The sequence below is a fragment of the Lynx canadensis genome, chromosome D3 (genome assembly GCF_007474595.2).
Source record: "Lynx canadensis isolate LIC74 chromosome D3, mLynCan4.pri.v2, whole genome shotgun sequence".
Classification (NCBI taxonomy): Eukaryota; Metazoa; Chordata; class Mammalia; order Carnivora; family Felidae; genus Lynx; species Lynx canadensis.
This window is the reverse complement of record NC_044314.2, coordinates 39,292,372-39,310,821: the sequence shown is the minus strand read 5'-3', so window position 1 is coordinate 39,310,821 and position 18,450 is coordinate 39,292,372. Positions and strand designations below refer to the sequence as shown.

General features: G+C 43.6%; 1 protein-coding gene across 1 annotated transcript in view; it reads left to right on the top strand.

Moving 5' to 3' along the window:
* Nucleotides 1-16,592, top strand: part of ASXL3 (ASXL transcriptional regulator 3) — a 177,608-nt gene extending 161,016 nt beyond the window's left edge. The window contains exons 15-17 of the mRNA XM_032595328.1: nt 1,937-2,042; nt 7,847-9,788; nt 12,613-16,592. Of these exons, the coding sequence (XP_032451219.1) occupies nt 1,937-2,042; nt 7,847-9,788; nt 12,613-16,329 (5,765 nt within the window). The 3' untranslated portion in view covers nt 16,330-16,592. The remainder of the gene's footprint in view (nt 1-1,936; nt 2,043-7,846; nt 9,789-12,612) is intronic.
* Nucleotides 16,593-18,450: the final 1,858 nt, after the last annotated feature.

The window sequence follows — 18,450 nt, the reverse complement described above, 5'->3', positions numbered from 1 at the left end:
TGTTATACTTGGCATTTTTGATGTCTGATGTTTTTGAAGGAAACGTGAGGTTTTCTGGAACAGAACAACAATTTTTGATGTAGCTCGACTCTCTTTGGAATGGGAATTTTAATCGCTTGTTTGAGGCATTATGTATTCTCTTAATGTCCTAGAGCCTAAAGAATCTTCGTTTAATACTCTCTTCCCCTAAAACTACCGCTTCACCTTATTCTTCTGTTAGTCATTAAGCTTCTTGAAAGACTCAAAATAACCAGTGCTTCCACATTTCTACTCCCTAAACTGCTCACATTGTTCTAGGTGGGTGTGGCAACCGAAATAATCCCTCCTGGAGAATATTAAGGGCTTTATAATGGCAAAGGCAGTGTCCTCTTCTTAGTATTGACATTTCACATTCCTTCTGCAATCTCTCTTTCTCTCTTTTTTTTTTAACCTCATCCAACTTGAAACCATGTACCTGAGATGTTCATAATATATTTTAAATTGTTTCCTGCGGCCACATGGCTGAAAGCCATCCCTCAGCCTCCTACGGGAGCTGTGCTCTTCCGTCTGATGGTGCATGTTGATGTCTCTGCCATTTTCTTCTCTGGTGTTTTCTCTTGGGGCTGTGCACATCTGCTAACCAGCCTCCTTCCCCACCATGGTGTATGGCCCATATATGCCAAAAACCTTCTGGCTTTGGCTCCTCTTTCCTAATCCTCGTTCTATTCCACATGCCTGCTGGATCACCCTAGCCGATAGCATGCACCTTAAAACCATAATGCTAATATTAACCTCACCATCCTCCCTTTACCATCTGCTGTCCCTTTTGTTCCCCATCTCTACTAATGTCACCACTGTCCTCAGAGCTCCTCACTTTGAAACTTGATGATCTCTTTGGTCCTCTTCTTCTCCCCACGCTGACTTGGTCATGAACTGTTAATTGTGTTGTGAATCTGAATCCCCTTGAGCATTCCCACAGCCGCTGGCCTGACTGTCCTCTCTGCCTCTCCTCTGTGCTGTTCGACAGCCTCCTGGCTGGAGTTCTCTTGTGTCTTCATCTTGTCTCTAAGCCACTAATTTGGCCATATTTCTCCCCGAGTGAATGCCATCAGGGCCTCCCTCTGTCACTTGTAGGGAAAATGTAGAACTCGATTTATTTATTTTCAACTTTTTTAATGTTTAGAGAGACACAGAGTATGAGCAGGGGAAGGGCAGAGAGAGAGGGAGACACAGAATCTGAAGCAGGCTCCAGGCTCTGAGCTGTCAGCACAGAGCCTAATGCGGGGCTCAAACTCACAAGCTGTGAGATCATGACCTGAACCAAGTCAGATGCTCAACTGTCTGAGCCACCCAGGCGCCCCTAGAACTCTCTTTAAACCATGTATTTGCTAATTGGCCTCAGCCTACCTTTCCCATTTCATTTCCTCCTACTCCTACATTCTGCTTACAATTGGCCACTCAAAAGAACACAAATACACATGTTCATATCTCTGTGCTTTGTGAGTTAATTACTTTATAAAAGCTTGGTCATCCTTCAGAAGCTAACTCAAGAGCCATTTCCTGTATGTGGTCTTCCCTAATCGATTCAGGCAGAATTAAGTGCCTTTTCTTCTACCTTTATTCTTATGGCCCATACAGGGCTTTCGACATTATATTATAGTCAATTTGTGTGCCTTTTCTCCCACCAGACTGATTTCATTAAGGGCACTGAATATACGCTATTTCATCCGCAGCCCCTACCATACAGTATATTTGCTGAGGGTTTTAAAGTTCATCTAGGGCTAAATGACTATTTGAGCGATGTTCATAAAAAGAGAAGCTGTAGAAATATTATCAGTACTCAGCCTTTTACTTTTCAACATCCATAAAAGTTTACTCAAATTAATTACGTGTTTTCTTTATTAATTGGCAGAAGCTATGGCCACTCTTACTCCATACATAAACATTTTCTTTCTAGGAGAGTTTACTCCAGAAATGCAGTTGCGGATAAGGCAAGAAATTGAGAAGGAAAAGAAAACAGAACCTTGGAAAGAAAAATTCTTTGAAAGGTTTTATGGAGAAAAGTAAGTACGAGAGCATTTTTTTCTCATTTCTCTCTGAAGGAAATGAAAGTGTAATTCTCTGCTTCACATGGCACACGAAAAGCTGTAAAGCTTAATAAGGCTGCCATAAAAGGCAATAGTCCCTCAGTGTAAGAAATCGCAGGTAAAATTATAGCAGCGTATCAGCACTTAAAGTTTTAAAAAATGCATTTTCAAGGGTTTATAACCTGTCCATGAAAATTCATTTCGGACTGAAAATTGCACATGAAATCTGATAGAAGTCCGTTATGGCTTTCTTAACTAGATTTTAGTAAAAATCTCCTGTTTTTAATCCAAGCATATTCATTAACAGATACTTCAGAGATAAATAGTTTTAGACACATTCAATTCTCACATTTTTTCCTAAAATGTTGACTGTGCATATACACGTGTTTAGTCCTTGTTCTGAGGGACAGCCTGAGGTATTACTCTTCACTCTGTCCATCTTCCTTTTTCAGTGTAATCAGCTTTTAGTTTATTATTTTTCTGTGTGTGCATTTCTTTTTAAAATAAGCCACATGGAAGTGTGGTAGTGACTGAATTAAATTGAAAGTAGCTTTGCCTCTGCCTCACATTTAGAAGGGACATATCTTACTGGAGCAGAATTAGAGCCTCCGAGACCGTAGGGTCCCTAAGGGAGGAGGAAGGATTTAGGAGCTGACAGTGGACAGTGACCTTAAATCCTCCTTAGAAAGGAATTTGTGCTTGAACTCCCATATGCACAATTAATGCTTAAGAGTTGTCGTTTTGTGTAAATGATACTGAGGTGGTGGCAAGTAACAAAATCCGTACCATTTGATCTAATTTCATAAACTTCCCCCTGTAAACAGGGAGAACGATGTCAAGAGGCTCGTCTGAGTGCTCTTCTTGAAAAGGAATCCCATGGGGCGCCTGGGTGGCTCAGTCGGTCAAGCGTCCGACTTTAGCTCAGGTTGCGATCTCGCGATCTCGCGGTCCGTGAGTTCGAGCCCCGCGTCGGGCTCTGGGCTGATGGCTCAGAGCCTGGAGCCTGCTTCCAATTCTGTGTCTCCCTCTCTCTTTGCTCCTCCCCCGTTCATGCTCTGTCTCTCTCTCTGTCTCAAAAATAAATAAACGTTAAAAAAAAAAAACATTTAAAAAAAAAAGAAAAGTAATCCCATGATTAACAGCCTGCTTACTCAGAGGAGGCTAGCATTGGTGGAGTGTCCTAACTAGCAGTACCCTCAAGGAGGAAGGCTTGTGTTCACTTGCTCTCCTAGAACCATGGACACGTATACATATTTAAACAGAACTAACAGGAGATAATTCATGTGTTTTCTCAAAAATTAAAAATGCAGCAGACTACTTCTATGCCTTCGTATTTTGTCACCAGCATATTGCTCAAGCTTGGCTGCATCAAAGTCCTCACTGGAGATGTTATGTTGTGTTGTGTTGTGTTGTGTTGTCCTGTGCTGTGCCGTGTTGTGTCATGTTATGTTTATTTTGAGAGGGGGACAGAGAGAGCACATAGGAGAGGCGAGGAGAAGGGGAGACTCTCAAGCAGGCTCCCTGCTGTCAGCGTGGAGTGGGTTTGGATCTCACACCGTGAGATCGTGACCTGAGCCAGAATCAAGAGTTGGACACATAACTGACTGAACCACCCAGGCACCCTCTCGTTGGGGCTTTTAAAAATAGATACAGTTTTCCAGGACCCATGCCAGACATAATGATTGGGAGTCTCCAGGAGTTGAGCCCAGGAATATGCATCTTTAGGCGCTCTCCAGGTCATGCTGGTGCCGAGCGGGATTAAGCACCCTGGAGGATGACCCTGAAGACCATTCAGGAGGCTTCCTCACCTTTTGTCGACAAAGGAAATGTTGAAAGCATCCTTTCCAGTGCTGGCAAAAGATAACCGAGCCAGTTACCTCCAAAGCACTGGTCCTTAGTTGTTGTTGAGTGTCGGGCCCTCTTTTTTTTTTTCTTTTTTTGAATGCAGCAAAAATTGTTCCAACATCTCATCTGTGCCAGACACTGAGGTGCGGACGTTTGTAGGGCTGCCTAGGCTCTGTCCTCAGGCGGCCTGTACCCGAGGCACCATGTGTTACAGAGAGCTCTCCTTCATCCAGGTCGTCATTGAGCATGCTGGGCTCTGATACGTTTCTAACAGCTTTTCAGAGAATATGTCGCTTAACCCGCCCAACAGTCCTATAAGGTGGATACCATTATTATTCTTACGTTAAAAATGGGTTTAGGAAATTGAGATGCAATGAAACTATTTTTCCCAGGTTTACACAGTGTGGTTCAGTAATTTGCTCAGTGTCTTAATGCTGCAATTCCTTCTCAGAAAAATTCACACACATATATATTTTTTACATAAAATTTAGGGGGCTTTCAGACTCTCATGCATATGCCCTGGGGAGTGACAGCTACAATACTGTAAGTAAGCGTGGGTCCCTGTCATCATCCCGGAGTTCTGAATACAAACAGTTCTTTTATTTGACGCTTTTCTTTCTTTTTTTTTTTTTTTTTTTTAAATTTTTTTTTTTTTCAACGTTTATTTATTTTTGGGACAGAGAGAGACAGAGCATGAACGGGGGAGGGGCAGAGAGAGAGGGAGACACAGCATCGGAAACAGGCTCCAGGCTCTGAGCCATCAGCCCAGAGCCCGACGCGGGGCTCGAACTCACGGACCGCGAGATCGTGACCTGGCTGAAGTCGGACGCTTAACCGACTGCGCCACCCAGGCGCCCCGATTTGACGCTTTTCTTGCTGTAGTTCATCCATAGAGTTTCTGTCCGCTTACGTCACTGAACTTCTTCTTTGTCTTTTTCTATCTTTGATTACACATTGGATTAACAGGTGTATTTTGGACATTTCATTGACTGCCTTTCTAATTTGGTCACTTCTAGATTACCTACACTCCCCCAGTATGTGAGGGATTATTTCTCCTAGTGTCAGATAATTTTCGGTTGACCTGTCTGTGCCTTTTCCCTGCTTTAAGTGTTCCCAGGAACGTTGCCATCCAAACCCCTCTGGTTAAGATTTGTCTACTTTGGTTTTCAGCTCTTTGAGCTGTTTATTTTGTTTCTTACTGAGTTACTCTCCTTATAACAGAGTACTGTTTTGTATTTTCTTTAGTTAGAGATCAGCCATATATATGCTAAGTCAGAATTATGGGCATCGGTCTGTTGATTTGCAGTCTATATTTCTGGACTTCAGTGTTTTCCTTTGTGGTGTTATGTGCTATACTGTGAAGATCAACCTGCTATGCCTTGTACCATCTTAAATCTATTTTTTTCGAGAAAATAATAAAATGTTGACATAGGCATATTTTGTACGGTGCTGTTTTCCATATATACATATGCATATATTATATACATATATGATATTTACTAATGTTAACTATATTTAATACAAGTTAATACATGTATTATATCCTTATCAACCAACTAGCAGAAATTTGGCTGCCAGTGGATGGATACTGTATATTCTACACCTAACCTACTATCGATGCTTGGCCTAGCCCCAAGGGACCTTATTTCTAGTTGATTATTCTGCTTTAAATTTATCTGTAATGTAGTTGTTCTGTTCCTCTCAGTGTAGGATAGTTACAAATTACAGCTTACTTTGAACCCATCTCAGGGAAAGTTGAAAGAAAAGAGACTAACTTTGAGGGTACTATCTTCTGTCTTCTTTTAAGACCTTCTGAATTTTAGTAAAGAAGGCAGTGACACCCCAAAAAATGTATTCAACTTTATTTCCCTTTCATTTTGAGGATTTTGGTAAGCAGTTGAAGAAGATTTCACTGAGGTATATTCCTGTCTCGATACCATTATAGCTGTATTTCTTCGCTCAAATATGTTTTCCCCAGAAGAGAGAAGTGTTCTGTCTTCTGCTTATCTTTGTAATTTTCTGTAGTCTAATTTAACTTCATTTAGAACAGCATATTTCTCTACCATGTGAGGCTGACATCGTAACTTAGTGCATTAACTTAGTATAACTGAGTATGGTATACTTAGTATGACTTAGTATGACAGGAAATAGTGATTTACAATATCTTTGTAACTCTGATGAACTTTCCTTATGACATGAATATCAGATTGGATTTTTTCTTGATACTCTTTGCTATCTTCTCTGGAATATCTTTACAGAAAGTGATCACATGAAAGAATTTTGCCTCATACAAAATTGCCTCATACAAATGTAACCTAGTAGAATCAACTTTGTCGACCCCAGATATGTTTGTTATATTTTAGTGAAATTTCCATATATTTTTTTTAATGTTTGTTTATTTTTGACAGAGAGAGAGAGACAGGGCACGAGCGGGGGAGGGGCAGAGAGAGAGGGAGACACAGAATCCAAATCAGGCTCCAGGCTCTGAGCTGTTAGCACAGAGCCTGACCTGGGGCTTGAACTCACAGATTGTGAGATCATGACCTGAGCCGAAGTCGGACACTCAACCGACTGACCCACCCAGGCGCCCCCCCCCCCCCATATTATTTTTAAGTTAGACACTTAGAGGCTAAAATAAGGTAACACCTCTTACGTTGGTTTAAGAGAAGTTAATCTTTGGAAATCATTTCAGTTTCAAGATTTTTCACCATACCCATCTTCCATTGATCTTATTTGCTTATGTTGCATCCTTTGAAGACTGTGCTGCTTTCGATTAGAATTGCTACTTTCTGATAAGAAAAAAATTAGATCTGGAGTGCCTGGGTGGCTCATTGGTCAAGTGTCCAACTTCGGCTCAGGTCATGATCTCACAGTTTGTGAGTTTGAGCCCTTCATCAGGCTCTGTGCAGACAGCTCAGAGCCTGGAGCCTGCTTTGGATTCTTTCTCCCCTTCTCTCTGCCCCCCCCATGCTCATGTTCTGTCTCTCTCTGTTTCTCAATAATAAATAAATGTTAAAAAATTTTTTTAGGGGCGCCTGGGTGGCGCAGTCGGTTAAGCGTCCGACTTCAACCAGGTCACGATCTCGCGGTCCCTGAGTTCGAGCCCCGCGTCGGGCTCTGGGCTGATGGCTCAGAGCCTGGAGCCTGTTTCCGATTCTGTGTCTCCCTCTCTCTCTGCCCCTCCCCCGTTCATGCTCTGTCTCTCTCTGTCCCAAAAATAAATAAACGTTGAAAAAAAAAAATTAAAAAAAAAAAAAATTTTTTTAAATTTTAGATCTTATACATTTTTTTGCTTTTCTGTCCAATATTTTCTAATCTTTTGTAGTACATTATTTTTTTTATTCCTTTTACCAACACTTGGCAAAGTTCATATCTCCTTACTTACAGAATAAAAATCTATACCAAAAATAAATAAGTTGGTAGATAAATAGGTAAATAAATATAAAAATGCATAATACATTTCTTAACCAGAAGGAGAGTTTATTTTAGTTACGATTATAAAAGCAGTAGAGGGGCGCCTGGGTGGCGCAGTCGGTTAAGCGTCCGACTTCAGCCAGGTCACGATCTCGCGGTCCGTGAGTTCGAGCCCCGCGTCGGGCTCTGGGCTGATGGCTCGGAGCCTGGAGCCTGTTTCCGATTCTGTGTCTCCCTCTCTCTCTGCCCCTCCCCCGTTCATGCTCTGTCTCTCTCTGTCCCAAAAATAAATAAAAACGTTGAAAAAAAAAATTTAATAAAAAAATAAAAAAAATAAAAATAAAAGCAGTAGAAAAACTAAGTCATCATAAACCAGTTGACATAAATGAAGCGTATTATTTAGTGATTATAAAATCAATTTGATTCATTTACTTCCGTTGAATACTCTATACATATCTCCAACTTGTCCCTTTCGTGTTTTGTGGTTGGGCAGTAATTTAATATTTCTAATTTCTGTTCAGGTTGGGCATGTCAAGAGAGGACTCAATAAAGCTTACTTCTGGACCAAACGATGATGGTGCTGAAAGTAGTTCTTCATGTGGACCCACTGGCCTCCCAGGTCTTTCTGCACAGACTCCCTTGGAAGAGCAACAGCCAAAAAGCATGAAAAGTCCAACTTCACCAGAGCCGGAATTCTGTGCTATGGTAGATGTAGGTAAAGACATAATGGCAGAATCGGAATCAGAAGATATCTTGATCCCTGAAGAATCTGTGATTCAGGAGGAAATTGCTGAAGAGGTAGAGACTAGTATCTGCGAATGTCAGGATGAAAATCATAAGACGATACCTGAATTTTCTGAGGGGTCTGAAAGTCCAGCCAACTCTCACGAAGAGCCCCAGGTAGCACCTCCTGAAGATAACTTGGAATCCTGTGTTATGATGAATGATGTTTTAGAAACTTTGCCTCATATTGAAGTTAAAGTGGAAGAGAAATCAGAATCTCCCCAGGAAGAAATGTCGGTTGTTATTGATCAACTAGAGGTCTGTGATTCTCTCGTTCCTTCCACTTCATCTGTGACTCATGTCAGTGACACAGAACATAAGGAGCCAGAAGCTGCAGTAGAGACCAATACTCCAAAAATAAAGACAGGGTCGTCTTCTTTAGAAGGCCAATTTCCCAGTGAAGGAATTGCCATAGATATGGAGTTACAGAGTGAGCCTGATGAACAGCTTTCTGAAAATGCTTGCATCTCTGAAACTTCCTTCTCTTCCGAGAGCCCAGAGGGAGCCTGTACCAGCCTGACATCCCCAGGAGGGGAAACCCAATCCACTTCAGAAGAATCATGTACTCCAGCCTCCCTTGAGACAACGTTTTGTTCTGAGGTGTCCAGCACTGAAAATGCAGACAAATATAACCAGAGAAACCCCCCTGATGAAAACCTTCATGCATCTTTGATGTCAGAAATATCTCCAGTATCCACTTCACCTGAGATATCAGAGGCATCTCTCATGTCCAATTTACCTTTAACATCCGAAGCATCCCCGGTATCAAATTTACCTTTAACATCAGAAACGTCACCCATGTCGGATTTACCTTTGACCTCAGAAACGTCTTCAGTGTCTTCCATGCTTCTCACATCTGAGACCACTTTTATATCCAGTTTGCCTCTTCCTTCAGAAACATCTCCAATTTCTAATTCTTCCATGAATGACAGAATGGTGCATCAGCAAAGAAAGTCCCCTTCCATCTCTGAAGAACCACTCTCCCCACAAAAAGATGAAGGCTCTGCCCCTGCCAAGGCCCTGGGCGAGAGCCTTCTCTCTCAACAGAGGACTCTATCAAATACTCCTGAACCCGTCAATATGGGTTCTTCCATTTCTCCTGAAGCATTTCCATCTGAAGAATTGCACAGTAAGACTCTGAGTCAGCAGCCTTGTAAATCACACGTTGAAACTGAGAAGCCCTATCCTGCTTCGATTCCAGAACTTCCTTCTATAGAAATGATAAAAGTTAAAAATCATAATGTCCTGCAAAGAATAGAGAAGAAAGGGGCATCTTCACCATTGGAGTTACCGGTCTTTTCTGAAGAGACAGAGAGTAAGGGAAACGAGCTTCCATCAGCTAAATTACAGGACAAACAGTATGTCTCATCAGTGGATAAGGCTTCCTTTTCAGAAGGCTCTAGAAATAAAACCCATAAGCAAGGAAGCTCACAGAACCGATTGGAGACCTTGCATTCTTCCAAGTTGTCCGAGCCTTCCAAGTCACCCGACGGGATAAGAAATGAAAGTAGAGAATCCGAGATATCAAAGAGGAAAACAGCAGAGCAGCACAGTTTTGGAATCTGTAAGGAAAAGAGGGCTAGGATAGAAGATGATCAGTCAGTGCGGAACATATCGTCCAGCAGCCCCCCTGAGAAAGAGCAGCCCCCCAGAGAGGAGCCCAGGGTTCCACCTCTCAAGGTATGGAATAATAATAATAACAATGAAGACAATTCCATAGATAGGCTTTTCCTATTTAGATGCTTAGTTTTCTAATTTTAAATAAGGTTTTCTTCCCTCCAGGTTTTCTGTAGCAGTTTACAGTCTAATACTCCAACACCAGTCTAATATTAAATGATCTTTTTTAAGGCTGTGCGCTGAGCTCATATGATAATTTTAGATACACACATATATGTACTTAGACCTCAGCATCTAAGGAAAAAGAAATGAGGAGGGAGAACAGGGCCCGGAGGAACCTATAGGCCATGAGATACAGGGTCTTTCGGAGACTCCAAGGTATAGGACAGAGACCTGCATACAGTTGGGGCAAGTTGAAAGATACTTCAGTGTCCTAGAAAAGTCCAGTAGGACTATGGAAAGTAGTCAAAAGTCAGAAGCGTGCACTAAGGAGGTGAAGGTATAGGTAATCGGTTTATTTTCCAGCAAACATTGACCACCACCATTGCCTAGCAGAAAGGACCTGACATATGGAAGAACCTCATTAAATATTTCTTCAATAACTCAGTGAAATTGCTTAACACACCCTGAGGGAAAATGCTGTAGATGTAGAGGTATACAGATCCTATTTATTTATTTATTTATTTATTTATTTATTTATATTTTCAAGAGAGTAAAGAAGTATTTAACTTTACAAATAATAAAGCCTGTAGTCAGGCATTCCTATTTATATATTTTCTTTTGATCCCAGGTAGGAATTAAAGGTGAGAAAACAAGCCTTTTATATAAATTGACTCTGCCTAAATAAACTGAAAATTGAGGTCAATTCAAAAGAAACACTCTGTTTAATAATAATAAAAAAAAATCTTACCCAATATAATCTCTATTTATTTGGTGCTTTCATCTCAGCCCATTTATATTGTCTTACAATAAAATGGATTATTGCACCATAGGTTTGGTCTAGAATTATAAACATATTCTAGCTTTGTTTCTCTTAATCTCTTTCTCTTTATTTTGCTCTAACCTGACATCTATTTTTTGTATGTGACTCATGATATCCATAAGGCTGACTTCGAAGAGTGTAACTGTAGTTATTCTATTTAATAAAGTAACACCTATTAAATAAGGTTCTAGAGATGCGAAAGATGAACATTAAGCTGCAATTAAAACTCTACTGTGCATTTTAATTTCTGAAGCAGTGGGAAAAAATATAAGCAAACTTTTCATAGGAAATATTTTTAAACATAGCAGGCTAATTTTTCTTGTGAAAAGCTTGTTTTCAATGTAATATACACTTTATGTAAAGATAGATACCATAAGTATATTTGATGTTTGTTCAACCTTGAGCTCTTCAGTATATCCAGGCTTAATTGTTTTTTAATGTTTTTAGGTTTGTTTTGTTTTGTTTTGTTTTAAATGAAGGAAATATTTAAAAGTAAAAAACAAAATCTCCTCTCTAAATTCATCCCCCCCCCCCTTTGGAGCCTTTGGATTAGAAGAGAGACCTCACGAGGTGGAAAATGAGAAATAAGTAGCTCAGTAAGATAATTTCTTCTACCAAAGTTCCAAAGCATAATTGGAGACTGAAAGGATCCTCTAGTAAGTGTCAGGGGTTTATAGTGTAAATACACATGTGTTAAGAAGAGAGATAAGTGTTCTAGGAAAAGCTTTGTCCAGAGAGGCAAAACCAAGGGAAGCACAGTACTGTCAACAGCCCTGAATGGGGAGCCCGAAGACTCTCACTATCACTCACTAGTTATATGACCCCAGGGCAGCCTCCACGGGCTCAGTTTTTCAACTGTACAATGAGGTGCCTTAACCAGAACCCTTCTAGCTCTACAAATCTGTGACTCTAAGGATGTTTTTAGTGACTGGCGCATCCCAGCCATTGCTATGAGATGTTGGGTGTTGGGCCTTGTGCCTTGTGAATTTGGTGATGACTGAGTCTCTTTCATTAGCATGAGGAGGTGGTCACTGTGGGTTGGGATATTTATGGAATTCAGCAAATTGAGGATTACCAGTATCAGAAGAAACTGCCCAACCCATAGTTGCTTTTAGAGGCAGAAAACCAGAGTCACCCTTGCTTTCATGAAAAGATAATGCTTTCAAATCCCTCTGGAAAGCAGAGCACTCACACAGATACAGTCTCATTCCATCTTTCTAAGAGCCCTGTGAAGGAAATAGACCAGAAATAACTAGTCTCATTTTACAAATGAGTTTGCAAACTCTTATTGTGTGCTTATTACACATGTATGAGGCGGCATGCTAGGTGGAGTGGGAGTACCTAAAAACCACAGGGTCTCTGGTTCAGGGAGGTCCTTGGAGAAACTGAGGTACACGGTGAGTTGCCTAAGATCACGGATTTCCTTTGAGTGAAGCCAGGATGAAAATTCTAGTCTGCTGACCTCTTGGCTAAGGGCTTTTTTCTCTGTGTCACATTAAGAGGACAACTCATGTAGAGTTAAGGTCCCAGTTTGCTATGCCAGCAAGGAAGATAATTTAAAAGCTAAATATCTCTAAGTCTTTTTTAGCTAACCTCATTTTAAGAAGCATGGATTTTGTTTCCATTTATATGAGGCATTAAGAAGATGTTTCATTTCCATACCAAATGAAGTCACCGGTTGATGTTTCTGTAGATGAAAAACAGAGATTAGAAATTTTAATTTCACGTTCATGCTACATTTATTGTTGCTTTATACCCTGAAGGCCCATTCAGGGATTTAGGTGTAGTTGGTGCCACATTAAGAGAGAATGCAGCTCCTCTTTCCTCTGGCGTTATCACATTCCTCATGCCTCCTCTGTGATCCTGTACCAAACGCTTTATCTTTCCATTCTCCCCTTCCCGTAGATCCAGCTTTCCAAAATTGGGCCACCTTTTATTATCAAGAGCCAGCCAGTCTCCAAACCAGAGTCTCGCGCATCCCCTAGCACGTCGGTCAGCGGTGGGAGGAACACAGGAGCCAGGACCCTTGCAGATATCAAGGCCCGGGCCCAGCAGGCAAGGGCCCAGCGAGAGGCCGCGGCAGCCGCTGCTGTGGCTGCCGCGGCCAGCATCGTCTCCGGAGCCATGGGGAGCCCAGGAGAGGGTGGAAAGGCGAGAACCCTGGCACACATCAAAGAGCAGACAAAGGCGAAGCTCTTTGCAAAGCATCAAGCCCGAGCTCACCTGTTCCAGAACACTAAAGAGTCCCGGTTGCCTGTGCTCGGCTCAAAGGATGGGCCTCCCAGCTTAGAAGTCTCTTCTGCCCCTGAAACAAAAATCGAAGGGTCTACTGGCGTGATTATTGTCAATCCAAACTGCAGATCTCCTAGCAACAAGTCCGTGCACCTCCGGGAGACCAGCACTGTATTGCAGCAGTCTCTTAACCCAGCTAAACTTCCAGAAACTGCCACTGACTTATCTGTGCATAGCTCTGACGAAAATGTACCTGTGTCGCATTTATCTGAGAAAATTGTTTCATCTACCTCTTCTGAAAATAGCAGTGTGCCCATGCTTTTTAATAAAAATTCTGTCCCCGTGTCTGTTTGCAGCACTGCTATGTCGGGAGCAGTTAAAGAACATCCCTTTGTGAGTTCTGTTGATAAATCCTCCGTTCTAATGTCTGTGGACAGTGCAAACACTACAATTTCTGCTTGTAATAGAAGCATGTTAAAAACCATCCAGGGAACTGACACTCCGTGCATAGCCATCATACCAAAATGCATCGAAAGCACTCCTATCCCCCTCACGACAGAGGGCTGCCGTGGATCGAGCCCCATGGATGACAAGCCGGCGCCACTGTCCAGCAGCAGTGCTAGTAACTTAGTCTCCAGTCAGTACACCTCTGTGCCACCTTCCTCCATCGGGAATAACTTGCCCAGCCATCTGTCCACTAGCTCTGTCTTGATTCCCCCAGCGGGAGTTAATAGCAGATACCCTTCTGAGAAGATAGCCATGCCTGGGAGTGAAGAACAGGCCCCCGGACCCTTGGGTACCACTGTGAGAGCCGCCCTCGGCTGCAGGGAGTCGGTAGCAGTCACAGACGCTCTGGCTGCACGGCCACATGTCGCAATGTTTACTGGAAGCATGCTAACAATAAACTCTTACGAGAGTCCTCCCAAGTTGAGCGCCGAAAGCTTGGACAAAAATTCAGGGCTTCGAAACAGGGCAGACAGTTCTGGGAAACCTCAGCAGCCTCCGGGGGGCTTTGCACCAGCAGCCATAAACAGATCGATTCCATGTAAAGTCATCGTTGACCACAGCACCACGCTGACCTCCACGTTGTCTCTGACCGTCTCCGTCGACAGCGCGGAAGCCAGCTTGGACCTCCAGGGCAGGTCAGTGAGGACAGAAGCCTCCGTCCAGCCCGTGGCGTGTCCTCAGGTATCTGTCATCAGCAGGCCTGAGCCAGTTGCAAACGAAGGCGTAGATCACACTTCCAGTTTCCTTGCTGCTCCCGCGGCAAAGCAAGACTGTAAACCGATGCAGGCGGCCTGTTCAGGTCTCCGAGAAGGACCCCTTGTTGTTCCAGATAAGTTAAATGAGGCGACTGCTCCTAGTAATAGCTTTGCTGAGCAGGCACGGGGCCCAGCCACTTTCCAGAGTGAAACAGACACCACCTGTAGCAATCAGTACAACCCAGGCAACCGGATTTGCTGGACTGAGGAGGGGATGAGGGGCCCAGGGCAGCCTCTGGTTAGTCACTCTGCTTCAAGTAAACAGAAAGACTACCTGGAGCAGAGCTGTCCAAAGCCTATCAAAAGCGAACACGCTGGCTACTCACACATGTCAGAACTTCACCCCAGGAATCTCATGACAAATGTCCCTCTCCCGGTGAAGTCTGAACCTCATGAAGTGGACAAGGGCTTTAGAATGGACACCGAAGACTTCCCCGGCCCCGAGCTGCCTCCTCCGGCCGCAGAGGTCACCCCTGGTGTGCCGCAGGCACAAAACGTGAAGGCCTCCACCTCCGGCCCCATGGAAGAGGCCATCTCCTTGGCTGTGGACCCCCTGAAAAGAGTCCCCAGCGCAGGGAGCTCCGGCTGCCGTCTCTCATCCGTGGAGGCTAACAATCCACTGGTGACACAGTTGCTCCAGGGCAACCTGCCTTTGGAAAAAGTGTTGCCTCAGCCCCGATTGGGAGCCAAGCTCGAAATCAACAGACTTCCTCTGCCTCTTCAAACTACCTCAGCGGGTAAAACGGCACCAGAGAGGAACATTGTAGAAATGCCGTCCAGCTCTCCAAATCCAGACGGGAAGGGCTACCTGGCAGGGACCCTTGCACCGCTGCAAATGAGAAAGCGAGAAAACCACCCCAAAAAGAGAGTCGCCAGGACTGTGGGGGAACATACGCAAGTTAAATGTGAGCCAGGGAAGTTGTTGGTGGAGCCAGATGTTAAAGGGGTGCCTTGTGTCATCAATTCGGGCATGAACCAGCTAGGACACGGCCAGCCTTTTAAGCAAGAGTGGCTGAACAAGCACTCCATGCAGAACAGAATTGTTCACAGCCCTGAGGTCAAACAGCAAAAGCGGCTGCTCCCCTCGTGTAGCTTCCAGCAGAACCTATTTCACGTCGATAAGAATGGCAGCTTCCACCCCGAGGCTGGCATCGCACACCGGCAGCAGTTTTACCAAATGCCCATGGCTGCCCGGGGCCCCGTCCCCAGCGCCGCGCTATTACAGGCCTCTGCCAAGACCCCAGTGGGCTGTAACGCGTTCGCCTTCAATAGGCATCTCGAACAAAAGGGGTTGGGAGAGGTTGGCCTTTCTTCAGCACCTCACCAGCTGAGGTTAGCCAACATGATATCCCCCAACGTGCCCATTAAAGAAGGCGATGACGTGGGAGGGGCCGTGCACTCCATGCCGAACAAAGCACTGGTGCATCCCCCGCCCCCGCCCCCGCCCCCGCCGCCCCCCCCACCCTTGGCTTTGCCCCCGCCTCCCCCACCGCCACCTCCGCTACCTCCACCTCTTCCGAATGCAGAAGTCCCCTCCGATCCGAAGCAACCGCCGGTTGCCATGGAAACCACTAAGCGACTTAGTTGGCCACAGTCCACGGGCATATGTAGCAATATAAAATCGGAACCTCTTTCTTTTGAGGAAGGTTTAAGCAGCAGCTGTGAACTGGGCATGAAACAAGTTTCCTATGACCAGAATGAAATGAAAGAACAGTTAAAAGCATTTGCGCTAAAAAATGCAGATTTCTCTTCCTATTTGCTTTCTGAGCCACAAAAGCCTTTTACCCAATTAGCTGCTCAGAAAATGCAGGTGCAGCAACAACAGCAGCTCTGTGGAAATTATCCAACAATACACTTTGGTAGCACGAGCTTCAAAAGGGCGGCATCTGCAATTGAAAAGTCCATTGGGATTTTGGGAAGTGGCTCCAGTCCTGCCACGGGCCTGCCTGGTCAGAATGCTCAGATGCCCGTGCAGAACTTTGCCGACAGCAGCAACGCGGATGAGTTGGAACTGAAATGCTCTTGCCGGCTGAAAGCCATGATCGTGTGCAAAGGCTGTGGGGCCTTCTGCCACGACGACTGCATAGGTCCCTCCAAACTCTGTGTGGCTTGCCTGGTTGTGCGGTAAGAGCTGGTGAAAGATGCAGTATCCCTTTTCAACACGGAAAAGCCAAACGGCGTCAGCAGCAACAAATTGAGTAACTCAGTGGTTTATATCGTGATAATTTATTTTACTTTGGAACAGATTATCTTTTCTTTCTGGGATTATTTACTTGCATTTCCCAGAAAGGGGAGGTCACGTCCCAGCAGAGTGGCTCATCAGCATGTCTTTTACAGATTAAGTTGCCATTCCCAGCTTTGGAAAATTTCTGTCCACGTGTATACAGGTCACTACCCCATTCGTTATTATTATTATTATTATTTTTTTTTTTTTTAATCCAGCTGTAGATAGGAAAAGGACATTTTTAATTACTTACTGCTAACCAGAAATGCAGATGTAGAAAGAGAACGGGAAAAGTGATTTAAGGTGGTTGGTGATTCATTCTCTTGTAGATTAACCATTGCAACAAAGGCTTTCACAGTTGACTCTTCTGGACCTACCTTTACCACAGTGATGCAATCGTATTTGGAAAGGGGAATCTTATTTAAATGTACGATTCCTTGTATTTGCTCCTATCTCAAAAGATACATTAAAGGAGGTATGCCATTCATGAACTCCACTGTCCTTATTCTCTTCCCTCCCTTGTCACTCTTTTCAGAGCCTGGCAGAACGTCTGGCTCTGCCTTGAACCTTGTGCACACATTGTAGTGAAATGTGTCTTCTACCTGAAGTTGCAGTGTGGGGCCTCATGCCCGGTAATCTGGTTCGAGCCCTTTGACACCTGATACCGTCAGATGAGTTGACCAGCAGAGGGCCATAGGCCCTTAGAGCGTCATGTGTAGCTTTAAAGAGCAAGTATGGAAAAAAAAAAATGCCCTAAAATTAAAAGTAAGCAAATAAAACGCTGTGTATGCAAACACATACAAATGGGTTGTAATGTTAATACTGGTCCATTCTGTTCACTCTAAAGACAATTACTAAACACTAAAAGGGAGGGGGGCAGAAATAATTGTAGCCCTTTATGGATGACACCAGTACATTCTGGCTTCCGACTCTGCAGAGTTTGGCCACCTCTCTTTTAAAGTGTCATTGATGACAAAAAGGAACTACCGAAGGGTGAAGTGTTGATAGATTTCTGAATAATGTTTTTCTCATGATTCACAATCTATATATTTGACTCGAAAATAGCCCTTATTTTAAAAACCCGTTCTAGGTATCGCATGTTTTGGGGTTTTTAACCCCCTCAGGTGAATTCAGTACATTCTTCATATTTGGGGGAGTGGAACTGCTTTTGAAAACGGGATACTGCATCTTACAATTATGGTCCGTGTTTATCCAGTGAAGTCTGAATGTTGAGGATGGGAGCTACATTCCACATGCTTTGGCCACCCTCATGCCAGAGAACAGCTGTAGGTCAGCAGGCTCTGTTCCTTAAAGCAAGTTCAAAAGCACATGCACATTGTGGAAAGATGAAAGGCAGCAAAAACCACGCCCGTTTAACTTCAGATTACAGAGCACAAAAGGCGGAGTGCCATTAACCCACTGATTGACTGTGGCCGTAGAATTAAAAAAAAGAAACAAAACATGGGGGTGGGAGGGATCATCTGTATCCAGGGTAAGAATGACAGACATTTTCACATCAATGTAAACTTCTGACATTCCCTTAAAAACGTGTCTTAAACATTACCTGGAATGAGCAGAGATTACATTCCTGGGGGGGAGGGGGGGGAAGAAAGAACACTTGTGATTTTTTTTAATAGTATTCCACTATGATACGTGTATTTTTTTCCTCCATGTTTATTATTGTGATGTTGCCAAATTTTGTTAGGTGATGCAGACGTCACATTTATTAAGAAATTGCTAATAGTGAAAGATACTTAAAAAGAAAGAAAAGCAAAGAAGGGTCTGCCTCCGTGGCTGAGATTTGGTGCTTCAGTACTTGTGCTTCTGTTTTTCCACACTGAAAGGAACAAAGTTTCATGACTGAGAAATTAGCAGGTGCACTTAACCAGCCGGTCCAGGGAAGGCAGGGTAAGTTCCAGTGGATCCTTACTTAGTCCACTCTGCACCAGGTTGTGTTTGGGTGGCGTCCTCTCTGTGGGCTGCTTGGCCTGCAGTAGTATCTTGGTTCAGAAAAGCATGCTCTAG